We start from the raw sequence: 24919 nt of genomic DNA on the forward strand, positions 1-24919 counted from the left end.
TGCCTGGCATGCCCGCCTTGCCTCTGCCCTTCATGCTCATGGGTTTGTGCCGTCCACTGCTGACACTTCATTATTTCTTCTACAGAAGCCAGAAGTCACTATGTATCTTTTGGTATATGTCGATGATATTATCCTTGTCAGCTCTTCTCAGTATGCTGCTGATGCTCTTGTCTGCTCTCTTGGTGCTGATTTTGCGGTCAAAGATCTTGGGAAGCTTCACTACTTTCTTGGAGTTGAGGTCACTTCTCGTGCTACTGGTCTTGTCCTTACGCAGAAGAAGTACTCCTTGGAGTTGTTACAAAGAGCGGGCATGCTGAAGTGCAAACCGACCACCACACCCATGTCGTCTACCGACAAGATAACAGCTGTTGATGGTGAGCTTTTGTCTCCTGCGGATGCCACAGAGTACAGGAGCATTGTTGGTGGACTTCAGTACTTGACGATCACGAGACCAGATATCTCTTATGCTGTTAACAGGGTTTGTCAGTATCTTCAGGCTCCCAGAGATACTCATTGGGCTGCTGTTAAACGCATTCTTCGTTATGTTCAGTTCACCCTGACATTTGGTATGCATATTCGGCCGACTTCCTCTCGGGTCCTTTCGGCCTTCTCTGATGCAGATTGGGCTGGTAGTCCAGATGACAGGCGATCCACGGGGGGTTATGCAGTATTCTTTGGCCCTAATTTGATCGCCTGGAGTGCTCGGAAACAGGCTACTGTGTCACGTAGCAGTACTGAAGCTGAGTACAAGGCTGTGGCTAATGCTACTGCAGAGATTATTTGGGTGCAGTCTTTGCTTCAGGAGTTGGGTTTGTCTCAACCACAGCCTCCTATTCTTTGGTGTGATAACATCGGTGCTACATACCTTTCTGCAAATCCAGTATTTCATGCCCGAACGAAACACATTGAAGTTGACTATCACTTTGTACGGGAACGTGTATCACAGAAGCAACTCCAGATCAAGTTTATCTCATCTAAGGATCAACTTGCAGACATCTTCACTAAGCCTTTACCTCTGCCACAGTTTGAGGCTTGTAGGCGCAATCTTACCCTTCTCAGTTCTTTAGAAAGTGGCTAAGATTGAGGGAGGGTGTTAGACTATGTATAGCTTCTGTACTTATGTACGTATTGTAACACATCCATTATATATAATGAGATAAGCCACCCCTAGAGGGTTGTGCTGGTTCCCCCAAAACTTATTGTCTTACATGGACCGTTCGATCAACGCTCGCCGGTTCTCCTCACCTGCTCCGGACCCAACGACCACGACAACACATGCTTAGCTAAGCCTCAACCTCAGCAAAATCACCACACGAGCCATTGCCATTGGCATTATATACGCAAGCGCAACACGTACACACATGTCCAGTCCAGTCGAGGTCACAACAGCTTTCCATCGACACAATATCAAGAGGAGCTCTAGGCCCGGCCATGGCAGCGGCAGTGGTGGAGAGGTGGGCGGGGCTCGGATCAGCAGTGGCGACCGTCATCTTCCTCTGGTCCATGGTGCAGAACTACATGCCCCCCACCTTCCGCCTCTACCTCACCACCTTGGCCACCAAGCTCGCAGCCTGCTTCAACCCCTATCTCCAGATCACCATCTCCGAGTATGGCGCCGAGCGCTTCCAGCGCAGCGACTTCTTCCTCGCCGTCGAGGCCTACCTCAGCGACGCCTGCGCCCGCCGTGCACGCAAGCTCAAGGCCGAGCTCGGCAAGGACAGCAAGAACCTCCTGGTCTCCATGGACGACCACGAGGAGGTCACTGATGACTTCTCTGACATCACCATCTGGTGGTACGCCTCGAAGAGGCAATCCAAGGCCAACGTCATCCATTTATACCCCGGCCAGGACGAGAGGCGCTTCTACCGGGTCGTCTTCCATCGACGGCACCGCGACCTTGTCGCTGACTCCTACCTTCCTTTCGTACTCGGTGAGGGCCGCGCTGTCACTGTGAAGAACCGCCAACGCCATCTCTTCACCAACAATGCTAGCGGCGGCTGGAACCCCTACCAAGGGAAAAGCGTGTGGAGCCATGTCCCCTTCGAGCACCCTGCCACCTTTGACACGCTTGCCATGCACCCCGATGAGAAGGAAGCTGTCATCGACGACCTCATGGCCTTCCAGGAGAGCAAGGAATACTATGCCAAGGTCGGCAAGACGTGGAAGCGCAGGTATCTCCTTTACGGACCGCCCGGCACCGGCAAGTCTACCATGATCGCCGCCATGGCCAACTTCCTCGACTATGACGTCTACGACCTTGAGCTCACAGCGGTCAAGAACAACACCGAGTTGCGGAAGCTCTTCATCGAGACAACAGGCAAGTCCATCATCGTCATAGAGGACATCGACTGCTCTGTCGACTTCACAGGAAAACGCCGCAAGGACAAGAAGGCCTCAAGCGACAAGGACTCCGACAACGATGACAAGCCCAAGCTACCGATAGAGCCAGAGAAGGACGATGCCACCAAGGTGACGCTCTCGGGCCTGCTTAACTTCATCGACGGGTTGTGGTCTGCTTGCGGAGGTGAGCGGATCATCATCTTCACGACCAACCACAAGGAGAAGCTGGACCCGGCGCTGATCCAGCGGGGCAGGATGGACAAGCACATCGAGATGTCCTACTGCCGCTTTGAGGGATTCAAGGTGCTCGCCAAGAACTACCTAGATGTCATTGAGCACGAGCTGTTTGGGGAAGTTCAGCGCCTACTCGAGGAGACCGACATGTCACCCGCTGACGTTGCAGAGAACCTGATGCCCATGTCGAAGAAGAAAAGGAGGGACCCGGATGTGTGCTTGATAGGCCTAATCGAGGCGCTCAAGCAGGCCAAGGAGGAAGCGGCGGCGGCCAAGGTGAAGGCAGAGGAGGCTCAAGCGAAGAAAGCCAAGGAGAAAGAGGTGAAGAAAGGCAAGGAGGAAGACCAAGAGAAGGACAAAGCACCCGAGGCAGCCAATTGGGATATTAAGCAAGGTGACAAGTGAAGTGACATCACGCCAGGAAGCCAAGGAAAAAGAATGAGCTTGTTCAGTAGTGCTCCCTTACAAAACAAAAATGCAGTGTTTGGTGAGAGAAAACTAATGCACCTCTCAACTGAAACAATATTTCTTTCTTCTCTCACTTGTAATGCTGCTGCATATAAAGCGTGCAACAATACAAAATGCTACTGTAACAACGCTTTACCTACACCAAAAGGCTAACAATTTTTTTTCAGGGAATTAGAAAATAAACATGGTATCATGCAGGCTTCATTACCATTTTACCAACCCAATGCCGCCACTACGCATGACAGTGACAATATGCAATTAGCGATCAGAATGTATCCTGCTCCTAGAGTTAATTAAGCAACCCAAATCTGAATTGGCCCGTTCATTAATTAATTAACTAATTAAGCAACCCAATTCTGCATTCTTTCAGCCCTGACCAAATGTAACACGATATTGTTGTAAGAACAGAACACAAACAGAGCTTTGTTTACAAAACAAAAGACAGCAGTCTGGCGTATATAACTCGTCTATAAAACTTGCTTGTTCTGATGAAGTATACAAATGCTACAACAGACCCAAAGACACAGACACATGGCAATGATCAGAAAAGAGAATGCGAAGCATTGCTTACCAGCGCACGCAAGCTCACCTTGTGGTCACCGTGTTGAAGGTGGTGCCAAAATGGTTCAGCCCGAACACCTCCAACGTTATGATGAGCATGTTTTGATGGATACGTAGATGGGCAAGAGATATTAATAATTTGTAAGATGGGCATGTGCAGAAGAGGCATGATTTTGCACCAAATTTAAGCATAACTACATTATGATCAATGATGAGACGGATTGAGGAAACTAAAATAAGGTTAGATGTAAGCCATCAATACTAATGCTTAATCATCACTAGAAAATTTCTAAACTCTTTAGTTTTAGATATACACTAATGACCAAATAAGAAGGAATAAAGACAAACGAGTCAAACCGTGCAATTTTTGACCGAATTTCTAGAAAAAATTATCCAGAAATTGAACGCCAAATTAGTATCAGTAAATACATAATAATTTTTTTTAATATTACTATTTTAGGGTAAATATATTCTTTAGTGTTATAGTTATTGATAGTTTTTCATACAAAGGTGGTCCACTTTACACCGCTTGACTACAGACAAACTTTATGGGCCTTCTTCTTTTGGAGTCAGGGGGAGTACAATAATTTCAACACCAGGTATGTTAGCTATATTTAATTATTTTATTTTTTATCGTATAGAACTAGGGTTATAAAAAATTAATCAAATAATACTTAGTCTGGAAGAGAATAACTGGCAGAGGTCGAGGAACACTAAAAAATCATTCTAGGTCGCTAAATAGGCTTTTTTTTCTATAAACTTTTCTGTAACCTATGTGAATACAATGGTATCTGAACACATTAACTTTGAAAATAATAATATTTAAAACATACTTTTATAACGGTAAAAGAAATCTAGCCGCACAAGCGCAGGTTACCCTTAGGGATGTAAATGGTACAGATAATTCCTGTTCCGGATCAGTATTCGCATCCGTTTCTAAGGATATGGTCTGCACTCGCACGAATCCGTCGGATATGGATATAGATATGGATTTCGGTCAACTGGATATCCAACGGATATGGTATCGAAATATCCATCGGATGTGGATTATCCGGTACTTTTACGGATTATCTGAGGTTCCAAAATATGATTAACTGATCAGTTTAGCCCTATCGGCAAGTCTGGTATATAAATTTGCCCACCAATTAGAGTCACCAGATATAAAATTGTTGAGGTATTGGTGTGAGTTTTTTTTTTTATGAAATTATCAGATCTATTATAAAGATTCGTCGGAAATATAAAGCATCTCAAACATAATAAAAATTACATCGAAAGTACATCTTCTCCTCTCCTCCTATGGCCCCAACGACAATGACAACACGTGCTTAGCTAAGCTTCAACCTCAGCAGAATCACCACACCAACCATTAGCATTATATACGCAACACGTACATGCATGTCAATAAGGCTGGCATATAGAATCATCATCAATGTGTTCAAGCTAATGTCATTACGAACTTGAAGATCAACCATTTGAAAGAGAAGGAAAGATTTACATGAGAGGGGGGAACTTCGCATCTCTGTGGGTCGTTCTGGCCATGTTTGGTTGTTCGGTGGTCCAAAGACTTTGATGTAATACTTATTATGTTTGAGATACTTTGTACTTTCTATGAATTTTTATAGGAAAGCATTTGTATATGGCCGACCGGCCCAACTTTACACCCGCTGCTCGATCCGAACAAATCGTGCGTCTCACAACTACTACCTTATCTCCTCAGCCGATCAGTGTCATCTCTCTCACCCGCATCTCCCTCTTCTCCATGCTGACGACCGCCCACCTGCTCCCCCGCATAGACGGCAGCCAACCTCCTCCTCCCCCGTGTCTATAGCCTCACCTCCTGCTCCCCTGAGTCGCACCCATGGAGTCGCCACCACACGCCGGATTTGCTGCGACCAGCCCCACGCTCGCAGCGTGCTCCCCTGGCCTTGTCGCGAGCACAACAAACACCAATGAGCTCGAGGTCACAAGTTACGAGCTACGCCCCCAACGCGGTGCTGCTTGCTGCAACCCCGGCAGCCGCCATTGCTGAAGATGGCGGTCACAGGAGCTGCAACCGGCAACAGCCGATGCTGGAGCGAGGTGGGTCTGGTGGCGTAGAGTCGACATGCTACGACCAGCAGATTTTGAGCATGTCGATTGTAGCTCAAAATCTGCTGGTCGTAGCATGTTAAAATCTGGTGGCGTAGAGTCGACATGCTACGACACTGGTCGACCAGCAGATTTTGAGCGAGGTGCGTTTCTGGTGGCGTAGAGTCGACATGCTACAATCGGCTACAATCGGCCTGCCACCTTAAGTTGTTAAGTCCGCTGGTCGTAGCATGTCACCTTTCGGCAAATTTTTATCAGAAAACATTTATTATGTTTGAGATACTTTCTACTTCCAGCAAATTTTTATCAGGAAACATTTGTATAGAGCTGACCGGCCCAACTTTGCGTCGACCACTCGTCAATCTGCACTAATCGTGCATCTCACAACTACTACCTAATCTCCTTAGCCGATCCACATCATCTATCTCACACGCATTTATATCTTCCCTGCACCGACAACCGCCCACCTCTTTCTCCCCCGCGTCGACAGCCGCCCACCTCCTGCTCCCCCGTGTCGATGGCCCCACCTCATGCTCTCCAGCGTCGCACCCACGGAGCCGCCAGCACGCGCCGGATTTGTTGCGACCAGCCCCGCGCTCGCCGCGTACTCCTCGGCCTTGTCGCGAGCACAACAAACACCGACAAGCTCAAGGCCACATCTTACGAGCTACGCCCCCGACGCAGTGATGCAACCCCGATAGCCGTCGTTGCTACAGATGGCGGTCATAGGAGCTGCAAACGACAGCAGCCTGTCCTGGAAAGAGGTGCGTTTCTGGTGGCGTGGAGTCGACATGCTACAACCGCATGATTTTGAGGTAGAACCGGCTTTTCCATTAGCTGGAACCGACGAGTTTTTTTGTTGTGGCCGGCCACGACGAGGCAATTTTGCTGGAATTGGCTTTTTTTTTTTGCTGGAACCGACCAATTCTTTTGCTTCAACCCGGCAAAAAAGTTTGGGCGGCCGGGCGGGCCTAGCATCGACCATGTTTATAATAGATCTTGGTACATTGAAAAAAAGAAAAGTGAAGGCATGATTTTGAGGTAGAACCGGCTTTTCCATTAGCTGGAACCGACGAGTTTTTTTGTTGTGGCCGGCCACGACGAGGCAATTTTGCTGGAATTGGCTTTTTTTTTTGCTGGAACCGACCAATTCTTTTGCTTCAACCCGGCAAAAAAGTTTGGGCGGCCGGGCGGGCCTAGCATCGACCATGTTTATAGTAGATCTTGGTACATTGAAAAAAAGAACAATCCATACTTCTGGCCCCTCTCATGCACGACTTAACAGCAACTTCAGGTGACAGGCCCACGGCCTGCCCCGGCCAGAAGTATGTGATGACTGGTTTTTGCCTCGCCTGGACCAGCAAGCTGGTGTATATGCTTTGCGTCCTCGGCGATACGTGGATCACTACCAGACTATTTAGACCGCGAAGTAGGCTCCAACGCGAGCGATGTGGTACTAAAAAGCATCTGGCCAACCGAGCGGTGCGCTCGTCCCGGCCAGCAGCAGCTAAACGCTCGCTGGGCCACCTCCTAACCTGCTCAAAAAAAAAAAAAAAGCAAACCTGCTCGACCGGTTCTCCTCAGAGCTCCTCCCCACCTGCTCCGGCGCCAACGACGACGACGCTTGGCTAGTTAGCTTCAACCTAAGCAAATCACCACAGGAATCATTGGCATTATATACGCAACACGTACACGCATATACAGTCCAGTCCAGGTAAGCTTGGGAATAGTTTGGACTGAAACTAACCTTAGTTTCAGTTTGGTTTTCCTATTAGATTGTGTTTGGTTGGTTTAAATGGGCTGAGAGTCTAAATCAATTTGGTGTGGTTTGGATTTTATAAAATACTGGATTTGGACTTGTTTGGTCTCAAATTGTTTCATCCTGTGGACGAAATCCAGTCTCCGGGTCACTACGGCTTTCTATCAACACACGATACCAAGAGGAGCTCCAGGTCCGGCGATAGCGGCGATCGTGGAGAGGTGGGCGGGACTCGGATCGGTGGTGGCAACCATCATCTTCCTCTGTTCCTTGGTGCAGAACTGTGTCCGCCCCCTCCCCACCTTCCGCCTCTACCTCACCACATGGGCCGACAAGCTCGCCACATGCTTCAACCCCTACCTTCAGATCACCATCTCCTAGCCCTAGTATGGCGTCGAGCGCTTCCAGCGCAGTGACTTCTTCCCCGCCAACGAAGCCTACCTCAGCGATGCCTGTGCCCGTGCGCAAGCTCAAGCCGAGCACGACAAGGACAGCAAGAACCTCCGGGTCTCCATTGACAACCAGGAGGAGGTCATTGACAACTTGTCCGGGACCACCTTGAGGAGGTCATTGATGACTTCTCTGGAACTCCTACCTTCCTTTCATCCACGGCGAGGGCCGTGTTGTCACCGTCAAGAACCGCCAACGCCGCCTCTTCACCAACAATGCCAATGGCAGTTGGAACCCCTGCCGGGGCAAAAGCGTTTGGAGCCACGTCCTCTTCAAGCAACCCGCCACCTTTGACATGCTCTTCATGCACACCCTGATGAGAAGGAGGCCGTCATCGACGAGCTCATGGCATTCCAGGAGAGCAAGGAATACTACGCCAAGGTCGGCAAGGCGTGGAAGGGTGGGCACCTCCTTTATGGACCGCCCGGCACCGGCAAGTCCACCATGGTCGCCGCCATGGCCAACTTCCTTGACTACGACGTCTACGGCCTCGAGCTCACGACGGTCAAGAACAACACCAAGTTGCGGAAGCTCTTCATCGAGACCATGGGCAAGTCCATCATCGTCATAGAGGACATTGAGTGCTCTGTCAACCTCACCGGAAAACGCCACAAGGACAAGAAGGCCGCACGCAACAAGGACTCCGACAAGGTGAGCGGATCATCATCTTCACCACCAACCACAAGGAGAAGTTGGACCCGACGTTGATCCGGAGGGGTAGGATGGACAAGCACATCGAGATGTCCAACTGCCGCTTCAAGGGCTTCAAGGTGCTCGCCAAAAACTACCTAGATGTCATCGAGCACAAGTTCTTTGGGGACATTTAGCGGCTGCTCGAGGAGACAGACATGTCGCCCGCTGACATTGCAGAGAACCTGATGACTATGTCGAAGAAGAAAAAGAGGGAGCCCGACGAGTGCTTGACATGCCTCGTCGAGGTGCTCAAGCAGGCCAAAGAGGATGCGGCGGCGGCCAGGATGAAAGAGGAAGAGGAGGCCAAGGAGGCTGCAGCAAAGAAAGCCAAGGAGAAAGAGGAGGCAGAGGTGAAGAAAGCCAAAGAGGAAGACAAAGGGAAGGACAAAGCATCGGAGGAACCAATGGAGATATCAACAAGTGAAGTGATCTCAAGCCAGGAAGCCAAGGAAAAAGAGTGAGCTTGTTCACTAGTGCTCCCTTGCGAAAGAAAAATGCAGTGATCTCACTTGTAATGCTGCTACATATAAAGCGTGCAACAATACAAAATGCTAACAAGACCCACTGAAGGATGATGAAAGCAAGCCGATGCTCTCAAGCCTGCTTAACTTCATCAAGGGGCTATGGTCAGCATGCGGCCATGAGAGAATCATCATCTTCACGACGAACCACAAGGAGAAACCGGACCCGGCACCGGTCCGGAAGGGCAGGATGGACAAGCACATCGAGATGTCCTATTGCCTCTTTGAGGGCTTCAAGGTGCTTGCCAAGTACTACCTGGACATCATGGAGCAGGGCTGTTTGGGGAGATTCGATGGCTGCTCGAGGAGACCAACATGTCGCCCACCGATGTGGCAGAGAGCTTGATGCCAATGTCGACGAAGGAGAAGAAGAGGGACCCTGATTATTGTTTATTAGGCCTCATTGAGGCGCTCAAGCAGGCCAAGGAGGCCAAGGAAGACACGGCAGCGGCAAAGGCGAAGGCGAATGAGGAAGAGGAGGCAGAAGCAGAGAAAGCCGAGGAGAAAGAGAAGCAAAGGAGAAGAAAGAAAAGGAGAAAGACGACGGGAAGGGCGCAACACCGGAGGAAGCTAAAGGAGACATCAAACAAGGTGACGAGTGAAGTGACATGAGTAGAGTAAGCATGTTAGTGCTCTCTTACAAACACAAACAGATGCAGTGTTTGTTTGAATAAAATATGTATCACTGAACTGAATAAATAATATTGGTTTCTCTTCTCAACTATTATTTCAAATAGGAAGTAGCCATTATAGTGTTGCTATATACTATTCCTTCGTCCCAAAATTCTTGTCTTAGATTTGTCTAGATACGGATGTACCTAATACTAAAACGTGACTTGATACATCCGTATTTGGGCAAATCTAAGACAAGAATTTTGGGACGGAGGGAGTAGTACATTATGTTATAATACCAAATAGTAACATGTTATTGTTGTAAGAACAGAACAACAACTGAGTGTCATACACACCTTGTGGCAACTCCTTGTCATATAAGCGCCTCTGGAACCCGGAGCCCATGTAGACCGACGCATGGAAACCGGAGGAGATGATGGCGTCGCCTACATTCATGACTAGAAGCGTCGCTCCTATGAAGAAAGGCCTGCCCACTCCTCGCAACTGGAGGAAGTGATCGGAGATGCTGCGCCGAACCTCCCTGAGAAGTTCCAGATGCTCCAGAGCGACACCAGGGTGCTCGTCTCTCTGCTCGTGTAGCCAAAGGATCCCCTTTTGTCTGAAGTTGTTCACCGTGCCAGAAGTCGAGTTTACACATGGCCTGCACCAGATTCAGGTTTTCTTTGTGTGACAACATTGTCCTGACCAGATACCACAAGCGCAGTGCTAGAGCTGGCTCTTCTCGTTGTTTCGATTCCGTCTTGTGAGCTCTTACAACAATAACTGCTGGAGACATGATCAACAGCAGGAGTATCATGAAGCAAACATTCTGTCCAGGTAAACTTATCACGAATACTTGGTCAAAGATTATGACAACCATCAGGTACCCGGCAACAGACACGGCCATGACAGCGAAGGCATCAAGGAACTTCTTGTTGTACCGCCGATGAGCACTGTCGACGTCGACAAAGTACATGAGCAGCAATGCGATGGCTGCGGGTAATATCGCTAGCATAAGTATGAAGCTGCCAGGATCAATATGGAGAGTGTGCTGTACCTGGACCAGTATTGCTCCACTCAAAGCCCAGAAAACCCTGTTTGGAAAATGCATAAATCGTTTAATACCATATAATAAAGGAGTAGGGACACATCTGTACTTGTGTAACAAGACAAAACATGATACACTGCCTAATAAATGTGCCTTACGATTGCTAGTTTGCTACGTTGTCGAGAAACAGAGTGCAGGTTAGGATTATTGAGCAAATGGGGTGCAATGTTGGATCTACACACATTTGCATCGTCAGAGTTAGGAATGTAGTTAGCTGAAAACTCAAGACAATAACACTCAAAGTTCGTGCAATTAACGCAAATGATAGCTCTACCCATGCAGTGTGGTAGATACAGGATTTCAGGAAACAAGCATGGTGCTGAAAGGATGAGGCCAGCAAAAGAAGGCTGCGTTATTGCCTCTCTGGTGTCTCTTGGCCAGAACACATTATAATGAAACAGTGACTGTACCTACACAATTGTACTCTTCCTCTAGAACCAGGGATGCTGCCTCCCAGCCTCCAGGGAGCAAAAACTAATACAAGTCTAAGAAATCGCATTACTGTACTTTTCTGCTACTCTCAGCATATGCATCATCTGTATACTACGCCACCAGAACAGATTCCTCACAGTCACAGCACATAAGAAAAGAACTGAAAGCAAACGAAACACATGGTTCTTGTGATTTTTGATTCCTCGCAGTCACAGTAGAGGATGTGGCCCTTTTGATTTCACATGGATTTTTTTGATACTTCTGATTTCATCTGTATACTTTGGATTTTTTTTTTTTGATTTCAGCATATACACCATCTACACATGGTTGTATTGTAGCATGAATCGCTATCGGACTAATTAATCACATCATTTAGGTACTGACGCGGTACAGTACTTAGCAGAGTACAGTAAGAAAGAAAGCCAAGCCAGCGAGGGGAATGAGGACGGCAGTACCTTCACGATGCCGTTGACGGTGCCGCGGCGGTCGGGGAAGTTCTCGACGGCGGAGACGACACCGGCCGTACTATAGGAAGGTCTGCGCCTGCGCGGCGAGCAGCATGTAGAGGCAGACGAGCAGGATCGGGGTCGGCGAGGAGGACGATGTGGAGGTACCCGGCGGCGCAGAGCGCGGCGCCGACGAGGAGGACGATGCAGGGGCTTCAGCGGCCCACGGGCGCCTACGCGGAGAGGACCCCGGCGTTGGCGCCCACGTCGTAGGCTCGTAGCCCTGCCCCTGCGACGCCTTGATTGCCGGCGAGTATACACCGAAGCAGTAGCTGCCACCGGCCCACCGCGGCCCACGCGGCCATCGCCGCCTCCCCCCCCGCCGGAACAGAGGAAAAAACAAAGCTTATTTTTTGGCTCGTGATGTACTATCTGCTTCAAGGCTCCAATGATGTTTACTCAAAAAGAAAAAGGCTCCAATGATGTGGGCCCTCTTTTATGCTGACACGTAAGCTATGTGACACGCTCTAGCCGCCCGCGTCATTGACAGCGTGGGCCAACTGAGAGGAAACCACTGCATTTGTTAAATAGGAAATTTGAGCATTTTTTCTATAAAACTTTCAATCTATTTTTTTTGGCTCTGATCTATTCATCATGTCATGACAGTAAAAAAACACAAGAATACAAAAATACATCTATGTTCATAGATCATTTACCGATGATTACAAATACTCGAGCAAGCCGAAGGCGTGCCGCCGTTTTCGCCTATCTCTCACCGGAGCCATACCAAACTTGTTGTAATAGGCAATCGAGAAATCGTCGTGCTAATACCCCACAAACACAGTGCACCCAAAGAGTAACCGTACTTATAGAAAATTTGAACATGATGCAAAAACAAATGATTGATTTCTTTTGTGAAAATGAATCTATAGTGTTGTCCAAATTGTTTAGTGATTATTTTTTACATGAAAATAATTAGAAGTGGTCCAACTCAAAAACAAAGTAACTAGAAGTTGTCTGTGTGTTTTGCAAAGGCCATTCTTCATTCGCGGGGCTATATTTTATGGTATGTGTGGCTATCTTAATTATGTTTCAAGCATTGTTTGAATTAACCAGATGAAATTCATGCAAATACGACAATTTTTTTATAAACCGGATGAAATTCATTACATTTTGAACGTTTTTTAACTAAAAACTATACCGGACTAAGGTAAAACTAGTCTACGGCCGGCGCCGACGGATATCCATTTCCACAACATGGATACCCTTGACTAGTGTACGGCTGGCCACTAGTGCAGAACCGGGCATTAGCACCGGTTTGTAAGGCCCTATAGTGCCGGTTACATAACCGGCACTAATTTGTGGTCACTAAAGCCCCCCCCCCCCTTTAGTACCGGTTCAGCACGAACCGGTGCTAAAGGACAACCACGTGGCACGAGCCAGCTCAATATGCCTGGAGCCCTTTAGTACCGGTTGGTAACACCAACCGGTACTATAAGGTTTGGTGGATTTTTAGTTTTATGATTTCTTTTTCATTTAATTTTGTGTTTCCATTTGAATTCTTTTTCGTTTGTTGGTATTTTACAATACTACACATTGTACACGTTATGCATCATACATCATGCATGCTTTGTTTATCAACGTTGCTGCTATGTTCATTGCACCCGCAGATATAACATGCTCATGCGCATGCTTTGCATCATTACATCATCATCATATATATAATAACAAGTCCTACTAATCATGCATCATCATACAACTTCTACTCGTTATTAATAATAAGTCATACGATCATCATCCTCATATATAGTCATCAAACCCAACCCTACATAATTGTTCTTAGCACATGATCATCAGTATCAGGTAGGACCTAAACACCCTTAAGGTAAAATAGCATAAAACAATATAGACCCTGACTCTCCATTATGAAGAATGGCGATCATCCTGTCTCCAATTCTTGCCTTTCGCTGCTTATTGCTTCCAAGAAGCTCCTTACGACTGTCCATACATTTTTTCCATTCTTTGATTGTTATGTCTCCACTTCTTTTAGAAACCCGATATGGACAGTTGAGATTCGTAGGACGACCTGGTCGTATGTTCAAAACATGAAGGCTACCACGCGTATACATCAGATGAGGCATACAATCATTCGGGATTATCTGTTGAAAAACATAATAATAACTTTGTAGTTAGCAATGATGTACTAGTTTTAGAAGTGTGCAAAAAGATGCACGGATGTTGTAATAGTAAAAAATAATCTTACCAGGGTATCTCCATGGTAGTTACCGTAGTTCAACACGTGCACTAGTGGCACGTATTGACCATAATGTTGAGGAGTTTGATTGTAGATATTGTAATTCTCAAAATCAGTACAAAATCCGACCAGATGATTTTTCTCCTGATAAGTTAATTCGGAGCCTTCAGTGTAGTACGTTCTATCTACCATCTTCCGCACATTCTTTGAAGAATGAAAATAAGCTGTCAATGGAGATAAGTTGTCAACATTATATTTTGAAATAAACAATATAAATTACTTAATAACTATGTTTAGCTCACATGAGGGAAGAACTGGAGATGTATCCACAAAGACCCAAATCGAAGGTGTCTCTTGCTCGATTGTAGGATCACCAAGATCCATGGTGACAAGCATACCCTCATCAAGACCATACATCTTGCAAAATGCATCCCAATTTTTGCAACCAAAATGGGTTACACTCTGAGCATTGTACAGCTTTACTTAAAAATCCACACCATGTTCGGTACTTAGGATAATTTTTTTGGTTTCAAAATTTTCATGGTCTTCAAAACCCATCCTCTCCAAGACATAGGGTCTTGCAAAGCATGGGATAAGCTAGTCGAATTGGAAAAGATGAAAAATACACGTTAAAATAGTTGAAGTCATGCTGAATTACGAAAAAAAACTATTGTCGTCGTTGCGTACCGTATGAACATCGCAGGTCTCCTCGAGCTTAATGCTGAAGCGCCGATCTTCGTCCAGCTCAATGAACCTGTCGCACATACCTCGGTCGTCGTGGCACCAGTCGCACTCCCCCGGGCGGTTATCGTCGTCCGATGAGTACGACATTTCCGGCCTACGTTCATAATTTAGTTTTATTAATTAAGTCAACTATCTAGTTCAACTACTAAGCACTTACTATAAAAGAATAAGTAGTACTTACTAAAAACAAACTACTTCTATATATAGTAAAATAAATTAGTTTATTAAATCAACTAGCTAGGTCAACTATATATAAACTACTTCTTCTTTTTTTCCTTTTTCTAAATACTATGAACAAAAAAATCATTAAAATTCTATGAACAAAATTAATTACACAATCTAAATATCACCCAAAAAAATCTATTAACAATAATATCACCAAACATGCATATTCAATAATAATATCACCAAAAAAATCTATTAACAGAAAAAAAATCTATTAACAGAAAAGAATCTATTAACAGAAAAATGTATTAATTCAACTAGTTCAACTAAGCATTTACTAAAAATAAACTAGTTATATTAATTCAACTAGTTCAACTAATTAAGCATTTACTAAAAATAAGCAGTTCTATATATTAATTCAACAAGTTCAACTAATTAAGCATCTTCTAAAAATAAACTAGATAGTTTTAATTCATCTAAACATTATATATAGAAAACAGAAAATAAGTAAAAAAATATGTGTGTGTGTGTGTATACGTGTGTGTGTATGTGTGTGTGTGTGTGTGTGTAGTGTGTGTGTGTGTATGTGTGTATACGTATGCGTGTATACGTATATACGGCGCGTACGGGTGGCGCGGGGCAGCGACGACGACGGGCGGCGGGGGCGGCGACGACGGGCGCGCGGCGGGCCGGGAGCGGCGACGACGGGCGGCCGGGGGCAGCGACGACGACGGGCGCGCGGCGCGCGCGGCGACGACGACGGGCGGCGCGGGGCGGCGACGACGACGGGCGGCGGGGGCGCGCGGCGACGACAACGACGGGCGGAGGGGGCGGCGAGGGCGACGGCACGGCGGCGCGGCGGCGTCGGCGAGAGATCGAGCGAGCGAGAAACGTGGAACGAAGTGGCGTCGATAACTGATTTTTCGTAAGTGCCATATATATAGGGGGAGCTCCAACCGGTACTAAAGGTCTGTTTTGTCTAGGCCAAGCGGCGGGAAACGAGGCCCTTTAGTACCGGTTGGTGGCTCCAACCGGTACTAAAGGCGACGCATTAGTACCGGTTGGAGTCACCAACCGGTACTAAAGGCCGTGCGCTGCCACCCGCGGTGCGCTATGTTTAGTCCCACCTCGCCGAGCGAAGGGCAGCCGCACTGGTTTATAAACCCAGCCGCGGCTGCCCTTTCGAACTCCTCTATATAGCAGGCTTCTGGGCCTAACTATGGCGCGCTGCCCGGTGAGCCTCCTGGACCTTCTGGGCCTGCATTTGCACACCCTAGGTCTTGTAGGCCCACCGGGCAGCGCCCCAACATTTTTTTAATTTTTTTTCTTTTATGCATTATTTATTTTCTTCTATTTATTTTTGAGTAATTTTTTTATATAGTTATTTCTTTTCTGCATTATTTATCTTGTAGGCCCACCGGGCAGCGCCCCAACATTTTTTCTAATTTTTTTTCTTTTCTGCATTATTTATTTTCTTCTATTTATTTTTGAGTAATTTTTTTATATAGTTATTTCTTTTGTGCTTTATTTTCTTCTTCTTCTCCTTCTCCTTCTACTTCTTCTTCTTCTTCTTCTTCTTCTTCTTCCTCTTCCTCTTCTTATTCTTCTTCTCCTTCTCCTTCTCCTTCTTCTTCTTCTTCTTCTTCTTCTTATTCTTCTTCTTCTTCTTCCTCTTCTTATTCTTCTTCTCCTTCTTCTTCCTCCTCCTCCTTCTTCCTCTTCTTCTTCTTCTTCCTCCTCTTCTTCTTCTTCTTCCTCTTCTTCTTCCTCTTCTTCCTCTTCTTCTTCTTCTTCTCCTCCTTCTTCTCCTCCTTCTTCTTCTTCTTCCTCTTCTTCCTCTTCCTCTTCTTCTTCTTCTTCTTCTTCTTCTTCTTCCTCTTCCTCTTCTCCTCCTTCCTTTTGCCATAACAGAAGAAGTCCAGAGTTGTAATAAGTTATTAAAAATAAAAAAGAGGTGCAATGCTCGTTAATTTGCTTCAAGCCTTTTGTAATAGTGTAAACTGCACTGCGCGTAGCTCCGTGCAATCTACCATATTCCTAAGTTGATGGCGTCGCTTTGAATGATGCATACTGAATGCACAAAAAGTCTGGAGTTGTAATAAGTTTAAAAAAATGAAATGCCTTTGTAACAGATGAGTTTAATTTCGTTAGAAACCTGAATACTTCGAAAGAGATTGTCCAGTTTGTAAACGAAGTGCATCCAGTTTTTGCCGTAACCCTCTCTACTTTTTTGAAAATCTATGTGGGTGAAATGATGATACCATGCCAAGTTTCAACTTTTTCAGAGTTCATTTGTAGTGCTTTTTAATTTCCAGGTCATTTAGTTCTCAAAACAAATCATTAAATGCATGCAAAATAGCAAATGAAGGCAGAAATGGTTGAAAGTTGACGGCGTCGCTTTGAATGGTGCATACTGAACGCAAAAAATATAAGAGCATTTACATCACGATCTTATATTTCTTTAGAGTCTAAACTGTCAATAAGATCTTATAACATCAAAAATACTTTGATCATCAATGATCTTTGTGTGTACAATCTGAATTGTCAATATGAGTCATCAACGATTTATAAACCGATGAAGACTCATATTGCGGCCACAAATTCTACACATAGAGTTCAATGAAGACCAAGTGCTTGTGATAGTTTGAGAAATAACATATTTAAGGTGGTAAAAAGCTTGTTAGGGGAGCGAGGTGGGACTAAAAATAGCTTGCCATAACCTCATTAGTACCGGTTCGTGGTACGAACCGACACTAAATGGTGATGGTGGGGCCATAGCCTGACCGCAGGCTGACACATCCCCTTTAGTACCGCTTCGTGGCATGAACCGGTACTAAAGGTTCGCCACGAACCGGTGCTATTGATCGCCGCCACGAACCGGTGCTATTGTACACATTAGTGCCGGCTCTAATACAAACCGGCACTATTGGGCTTCACGTATGACCCTTTTTCTACTAGTGGGCCGCGGTGGATCTCCACTGTCTTCCCCATGTCCGGTAGTCCGCTCATCGGACTGCGTTGAGCCCCGAAGGAATATATGCTTCAGCGCAAAGGGCGGCTCGCTTCCCCATGTTCAGCAGCGCCTCTCATCGGAATAGCACCACCGGGTTGTGCTTCAGCCGGAGGGGAAGGGTGCCCTCCGCTTCCATGAAAGCACTGATCAGGGTTGGTTTTTGGGGCGGGGGACGACGGTGGCCTGCGATCGGGCAAGACACCGGTTGTGTACATCGGCGTCGCCTCAACAATGGCCTTCATGGGACCCAAGCGGCGGCGGCCGCACATGTTTCTACTTCTCCTCGATGATGACGGCTGGCGCGGATGTGCTGGCCACCATTCCGTCGATCCCCGCGAAGCTGGCTTCTTTCTCCGCCAACAGGGCATGGTTACGCATTCGTTGACAGCGGATGGCGCGGTCGTAGGCACGGGAGGAGCGGTACGACACTGCATCGTCCACGGCAACCACAATGCATGTGTCACCGTGCTCCCCTCATGCCGCCCTAGAGCAACTCGCCGCTCCTCGGCGAGCTGCCTTGGAGCTTCAACGGTGGTGGAGTAGAGAGTTGTCTAGCTCGTATTCGGCGGGCTCGATGGGACACCCAGTTAGGCTTTATGCCGGAGAACTCCTCTTCCTGCTCGTCTGGTGCCATGGAGATTGTGGAGAAAATTGTGGAGGAGATGGGAGCGGAGTGTGGTGTGGTGCGATTTTTTCCCAGCATCTGACACCATTTAAATAGCGGGCAGACGGTCGGAGCCAACCAGCGTTGTGTTTAATGATGGGCGGCTCGCGAACGGACTTGTGGCCGGAGTACGTTTCTCGGCACACACGGGGGTTTAATGGAGGAAGGCGGATAGTCTGTGGCCTTTTGAATGCGGCGAGGAGGCGTGTTCAACGGGAGTGCAGCAGGCGGCGCTTTCTCGGCCGTCGCGCCGCTTCAATGACGGCAGTGAGAGTGAAAGAACATGCGGTGCCCCCATGTTTGGTTTTGGTAATTGATGACAATCTCTATGGACTAATGGTTGCCTTGAGTTATATTTGAAGGGTTTGTCCATAGGCTTTTCTTGGAGTCCATTTGTTGGTTTCAAGGAGAGTTTGTGATGCCCACGGTGCTATTAAGGAATTATCCAAAGATTGGTCATGTGAGTGTTGAGCTTATTGCAAGCATGTCTTGAAGAAGAAGATTGTGTGATCATTCATGTCTACCTTCAAGACATCATTCAAATGAAGAGAGTTGGAAAGATTCAACACACAAAGCGCACAAGATGTATCGAGGGATCAAGTGATCCCATGGTATGGTAAGCATTGTCCATTACGCTTTGTGTGCTAACCCATGGTCTTCGTGAGAGTTCTTTGTGGGGTTAGGTTGCGGTGTGCAAGTTCAAGTGATGCATCACGAAGAGATCAAGTGCTTGAAGCTTGCCGTCCATTATGGTGACAATAGACGTGTGAAGATGAGCGGAAGAGTGGCTCACCCATAGTGGAGTATGGGGGAGCAATCAACTAGTCTTCATCGAGCCAACACAATCAAGAAAGGTGGTCCATCTTGAGGAGGAGTAGATCGTCATCATCTAGCTCAAGTGGACTTTGTGCAAGGCAAAGGTTTTCCCTTGATAGGTTTTCTATTTTACCGGTCTCATGGTAGTTGTGGGAGACCGGGTTATAGGATTGATTGCCGTACTATCAAGGGGGCTCTCGATGAGTTGCTTGATCGTATCGTTCGTAGAGAGCTCAAACCATTGCATCCTTGCATCATCTTTATTGGTTCTTGTTTGGTTCTTCTCCTTGTGAGTTTTGGAGCTTTTGTTCATTTTCATGACAAGCTCGAGTTCATCGAAAACGGAGTTTACATGCATCTTCTATGATGTTTTCGATGTTGGAGGTTCTGCCGGTTCTTCTCTGTTGGAGGTTTCTTTCCTCTCTTGTTAGGCATACCTCCCCGTCTCTGTTTTGATGCTACTCATTGTCTTGTATCCAACAAGCTTGAGTTTGCTCAATTCAGAGCTCATTTGCAGAAGTTATGGCAGTTCTGGTTTTATTGTTTCCCTCTGTTGTCTTCTCTGCAAAATGAAGGACTCCTGGTGTTGCTGATCTGGGGCATGCGGTAGTATTGCTCTCCGGAGCGGTAGTACCGCAGGCCCTTGCGGTAGTACCGCTCTGTGGGAGCGGTAGTACCGTGGCCTCAGGCCAGGCGTAGCTGCTCGAGCGGTAGTAGTGGCGGATATAATTTTTTACATCCGCGCCCTACGCGGTAGTACCCGCCGCGAGCGCGGTAGTACCGTGGGCTCTGGCCAGGCTTAGCAGCATGAGCGGAAGTACGGATGTAATTTTTTAAATCCGCGCCCTACGCGGTAGTACCGCTCTTCGTGTGTGGTAGTACCATGCCGGAGTTTTGCGTAGGTCCTCCCTCAGCGGAAGTAGGTACGGAACTAATTTTTTACGCCCGTGCTTTCTCTGCGCCTAGTGTTGCCTGCCTTATGGTAGTACTGGAGGGGCGTGCGGTAGTACCGCTCCGACTGTTCTACCATTCGTTGCCCTATGCAACAGGCCTTCATCTGGCCAGAGCTGCACATGCGGTAGTACCGCAACCTGCAGCGGTAGTACCGCGGCCAACCGCGGTAGTACCGCAGCTCCCTGCGGTAGTACCGCGTCTTGCGGGCTGAGTGAGGGGATAACGGTTGGTTTTTCTCCCCTCCTATAAAAGAGGGTCTTCTTCCCCATTGAGACTTATCCTTTGAGCTCGTGTTCTTCCTCCATTGTTGACCTTCTTCGAGCTTGCTAACTCTCAATCCCTCCAATGATTCTTGCTAGTTCTTGAGGGAAAAGAGAGAGGAGATCTAGATCCACGTTTCCACCAATCACTTTCTCCTTTAAGTGAGGGGAACCCCTTGGATCTAGATCTTGGAGTTCTTCGTGTTCTTCTTTCGTTCTTCCTCTCATTTTCCTCCCTAGCATTAGTTGCTTTGGTGGGATTTGGGAGAGAAGGACTTGGGCACTCCGTGTGCCCTTTCCATTGCATTTGGTGCATCGATTTGAGTTCTCCACGGTGATATGTGGAAGTGAAGTTTGAGAAGCTTATTACTCTTGGGTGTTTGGGCACCCTAGAGCTTGTTCCTCTTGGGTGCCTTGGCGCCCTAGACGGTTGGTGGTGTTCGGAGCTCAATCATTGTGGTGTAAAGCTCCGGGCAAGCGTCGGGTTCTCCAATTAGGTTGTGGAGATTGCCCCAAGCAATTTGACGGGTTCCGGTGACCGCCCCCAAGGGTTGCCAAAGTGTACGGGTTCGGTGACCGCCCCCAAGGGTTGCCATTTGTACGGGTTCGGTGACCGCCCTCAAGGGTCCCTTAGTGGAATCACGGCATCTTGCACTGTGCAAGGGCGTGAGAAGATTACGGTGGCCCTAGTGGCTTCTTGGGGAGCATTGTGCCTCCACACCGCTCCAAACGGAGATTAGCATCCGCAAGGGTGTGAACTTCGGGATACATCGTCGTCTCCGCGTGCCTCGGTTATCTCTTACCCGAGCCCTTTACTTATGCACTTTACTTTGTGATAGCCATATTGTTCTTTGTCATATATCTTGCTATCACATAGTTGCTTATCTTGCTTAGCATAAGTTGTTGGTGCACATAGGTGAGCCTAGTTGTTTTAGGTTTTGTGCTTGACAAATTAACCGTTAGGTTTATTCCGCATTTGTTCAAGCCTAAACCATAATTATTTTAAAGCGCCTATTCACCCCCCCCTCTAGGCGACATCCTCGATCTTTCAGAGAGGTTACGTCCATCCTGCACCACTGTCAATGCGGAGCAGTAGCTCTCCAGCAGCATGAATGCGGGCAGCTGGCCCCGGGCGAAAACGCGCGCGGGTGTGGGTGGGTGTTTCGGGTGGGCCAAGGTGGTCAGACGTGGGCGTGGTAGCGGCCCGGACACCCGCAAAGCCCCTTGCCCACTTTGTCTCTTGTTTGCGGGAAAAAGTGCGTGTAGACAGCCCGGCGGACCGATACATGCCCGTGTTGGATGGCACAACACGTCCAGACCACACGGTCCGGACATAAAACGAGCGGTTTGAGGGTCCACGTTGGAGATGCCCCTAGGGGCGAAAACAGATAAGGGTGCTCTTACCGGTTTCGTTTTCGTATTGTCAAAAGAAGTACGAACGCGAATATGAATATTCTTGAATACGTACTGATCAAATATTACTCGGATGCGGATAACTAGATTCGGAGCGGATACGAATAATAGTGACATATCAGTTAAAGGACATAAGAGAATAACTATATCACACAACATAATCAACATGCAAACATATAATAAATCAATCATATAAACAAGTTTATGAATAAATACTACAGCAATGCATAGTAATTACTAAGTTTAATTATACAAAAAATTGGACAACTTATTAGGCTTTTATTTTGGATATTTGGCACATTTGGCATGTTGGATATATATGGATGGAGGGAGTATGATTTATTCTTCTTAAACTATTTTGATAGTGATTTAGCTTGGACAACTTGGTATTGTGTGCCCAACTAATACAGTGGTTGATATTAATGAGGTTGTCTACAAGCGTGTTCATGGTTGTTCCAGAGCATTTCTCAGTTGTGATACTATATGAAAGGGTACTGATTATGTTCACAATGTTGATCTGTCATTTCGTCCATGGTGTTTCTGCATTTTATAGTCATTGATAATTTTCCATGGAATGAAATTAGTTTGAAGATTGGTTTGCCTGTCATACTTTTGACAAAAATGAGAGGATCATTGAGACTCTGCAATTATACATGTCTACTGATCACTAGGCTTGGCGAGAGGGTATTCGGTGGGGAGATGCGATTATTACTGGGACTAATAAAGGTAGATCTGGTTGTATTACCTGAATCTTTCTAAATGCGCCGAGTACTAAATGGCTATTCACATAGGGTCGCTGCCAATTTCCTGTCCATTTGTGTTGTAGTATGACGATCAACAAAAGTTAGCGGCAAAGACTAATGAAAATCTACGTTTATGCCAATTTTCTCTTTCGAACAATTATATGTAGCAGTTTCATGATCACTGAGTTCCGACCAATGTGACAAAGGACATCCTGTACAAGAAGGATATCAGTTTGCTGTGGTTCTCTGTCAGGTGATCTACTTGGTGTTCCCCATGGCCTATAGGTGGTATTTTTTCGCCTTCTCTGTAATGTGTTTTTCTCTTGTTGTGTCCGGTTGATTAACTGCTTTCTTTACCATTGCAGGAGAGAACAATGTGAAGGCATTGTGAATTTAATGGCTCCGCTCTGCTTTTGTTTTAGAACTTTGTGGTTGCTTGTAGTTTATAGCTTGTTTCTGCACCGCTAAGCTAATTCAGTCAACAAGAGGTTCAGGTTAGGGGCGGTGCATAACCCCGCGCTTCTGCACCGATATTATACTATGGATCCTATGTAATGTCAACCTTTGGATCGCCCCTGTTTTTCTGAAAGAAAAGAAGAAGAAAAGTGCAGAGCAGGATTTGTCATTTTCTGAAGAAAAAATACAGAAAGTGCAGAGGAAGATTTTTCATTTTTCTCAGTATGTGACCATTGGCGCGAAAGCTCCACTCGTGAGCCGTGACAAACTATACGAGCGGATAGTCAAAAATTAAAGAGCTGGACGGATGTTTTTTATTGTTCGCAAGTCAAAAAAGAGAGAGATATTTGACTGCTCGCTAATCCTTTTTTTATTTTTTTGCGGCAGACTGTTCGCTAATCCTTTGCAGCACACCATTTCACCCACGTACATGGTTGGATATACGCGCAGGACACACGGAGACGGAGGAATAGGATGGCGACGGCAGATGATTCCACCCGCCACCAACCCAAGGGCACGTAAACTTCCTTCACAGTTGATCATCCAAAAGAAAGCCAACCTTTTCCCGTTCAAACCAAATCTTCATCTTGCATTGAGAACCGACGGAATATTAAAGTTGATTGATTCGTTCCTATATGTATACAAGCATCACGGTATTGGTGCACTGCTATTGCTACTACCTCGCTACCATTTCCACGGCCGTAAACTGCTTTTACAGAGTTGATTCGATCTCGCTTAGAGAAGAAGCAAAATTCAGAGACATATTATGCTACAGAAGCAGCAAAGGACTTCAGGCGATGGCGACGGCTCGGGAGGCCGGCGTCGGCGAGGGAGGCAGGCGCGAGCTGAAGTTCCGGTACGGGAAGGCAGCGTCCTCTGCTTCGTGATCGCCGTCGCCGCTGCCGCCGTCATCGAAGTTGAGCGCGTAGCTGAGCGGGTCGTACCTGAACTCCCCCGCGGCCGCCACCCGCCGTCTCCACCTGGCCCTGCCGCCACTTTGCGGCCTCGGCCCGTCGCTGCCCGGCAAGCCGAAGCAGCCGCAGACGGTGGTCCGCAGCTTGTGGCGCAGCGACGGCGGCGAGTAGGGCGAAGAGGACTCCACAGCGTCCATGGCGTCTGCCTTGGTGCTAGTGTGCTTCAGCTAGTAGAAGCTAGAGATGGATGTGGTGGATTGTCGAGTTATGGAGTGCGTGACAGTGTGCTCTGCTGCTGGAGAAGGAAGGCGGGACTAAATAGGAGGGGCGGAGAACAGGGGCCGGCGACGGCATGAAGGGCAAGAGACGCGCACACGGGGAGGCAACCAGCCAAAGCTTTCGCCGTAGCGCACGCGTGGGTTAGACGTGAGGGTGTTGTGGGGATTTCGTAGGCCGGGGCTCCGGAGCCGTTGGAACGGGACGGAGGAGGGTGACGGCAACGGTCGGTCGTTTGTGCAAGCTGTGAGAGACAGCTGACCAGCTGACCGTGATAGTAACGGTAACAGTGGTAGCTTAGCTGCTTCAGTGCACTTACAGGCTTTGCTCGTTGCCTTTCAAGTGTCAGACAGCTGTTACTTTTTTTTTCTCTCTCTTTTGGAATTGGAGATCAACATCTGATGCTCACGCAATGGCGATGGTGACGGCGAGTCTGCTGGAGTGAGCCGCGCTCGGTCAAAACGTACACCTCGCCAAAGCAGAAAATTATCCTGCCTCCGTCTCCCTGCACCGTTGCGTCTGTTTGGTTTCCTTG

The 24919-nt window shown here is 47.2% G+C and overlaps 2 protein-coding genes and 2 pseudogenes across 2 annotated transcripts; 2 read left to right on the forward strand and 2 right to left on the reverse strand.

Moving 5' to 3' along the window:
- The first annotated feature begins 1428 nt into the window (after positions 1-1428).
- Positions 1429-2979, forward strand: LOC123161956 (AAA-ATPase ASD, mitochondrial-like). The gene has a single exon (XM_044579766.1). The coding sequence runs from the start codon at positions 1432-1434 to the stop codon at positions 2977-2979; it is 1548 nt and encodes a 515-aa protein (XP_044435701.1). The 5' UTR covers positions 1429-1431.
- A 2573-nt stretch (positions 2980-5552) lies between these two features.
- On the forward strand, positions 5553-9716 carry LOC123158551 (AAA-ATPase At3g28580-like; annotated as a pseudogene).
- Positions 9717-10011: 295 nt separating this feature from the next.
- Positions 10012-12497, reverse strand: LOC123158552 (uncharacterized; annotated as a pseudogene).
- An 11278-nt stretch (positions 12498-23775) lies between these two features.
- On the reverse strand, positions 23776-24381 carry LOC123163088 (uncharacterized). Its single transcript, XM_044580846.1, has one exon. It carries the CDS (start codon positions 24303-24305, stop codon positions 23985-23987), a length of 321 nt encoding a protein of 106 aa, XP_044436781.1. The 5' UTR covers positions 24306-24381; the 3' UTR covers positions 23776-23984.
- Positions 24382-24919: the final 538 nt, after the last annotated feature.

Source organism: Triticum aestivum, chromosome 7B, assembly GCF_018294505.1.
Source record: "Triticum aestivum cultivar Chinese Spring chromosome 7B, IWGSC CS RefSeq v2.1, whole genome shotgun sequence".
Taxonomy (NCBI): Eukaryota; Viridiplantae; Streptophyta; class Magnoliopsida; order Poales; family Poaceae; genus Triticum; species Triticum aestivum.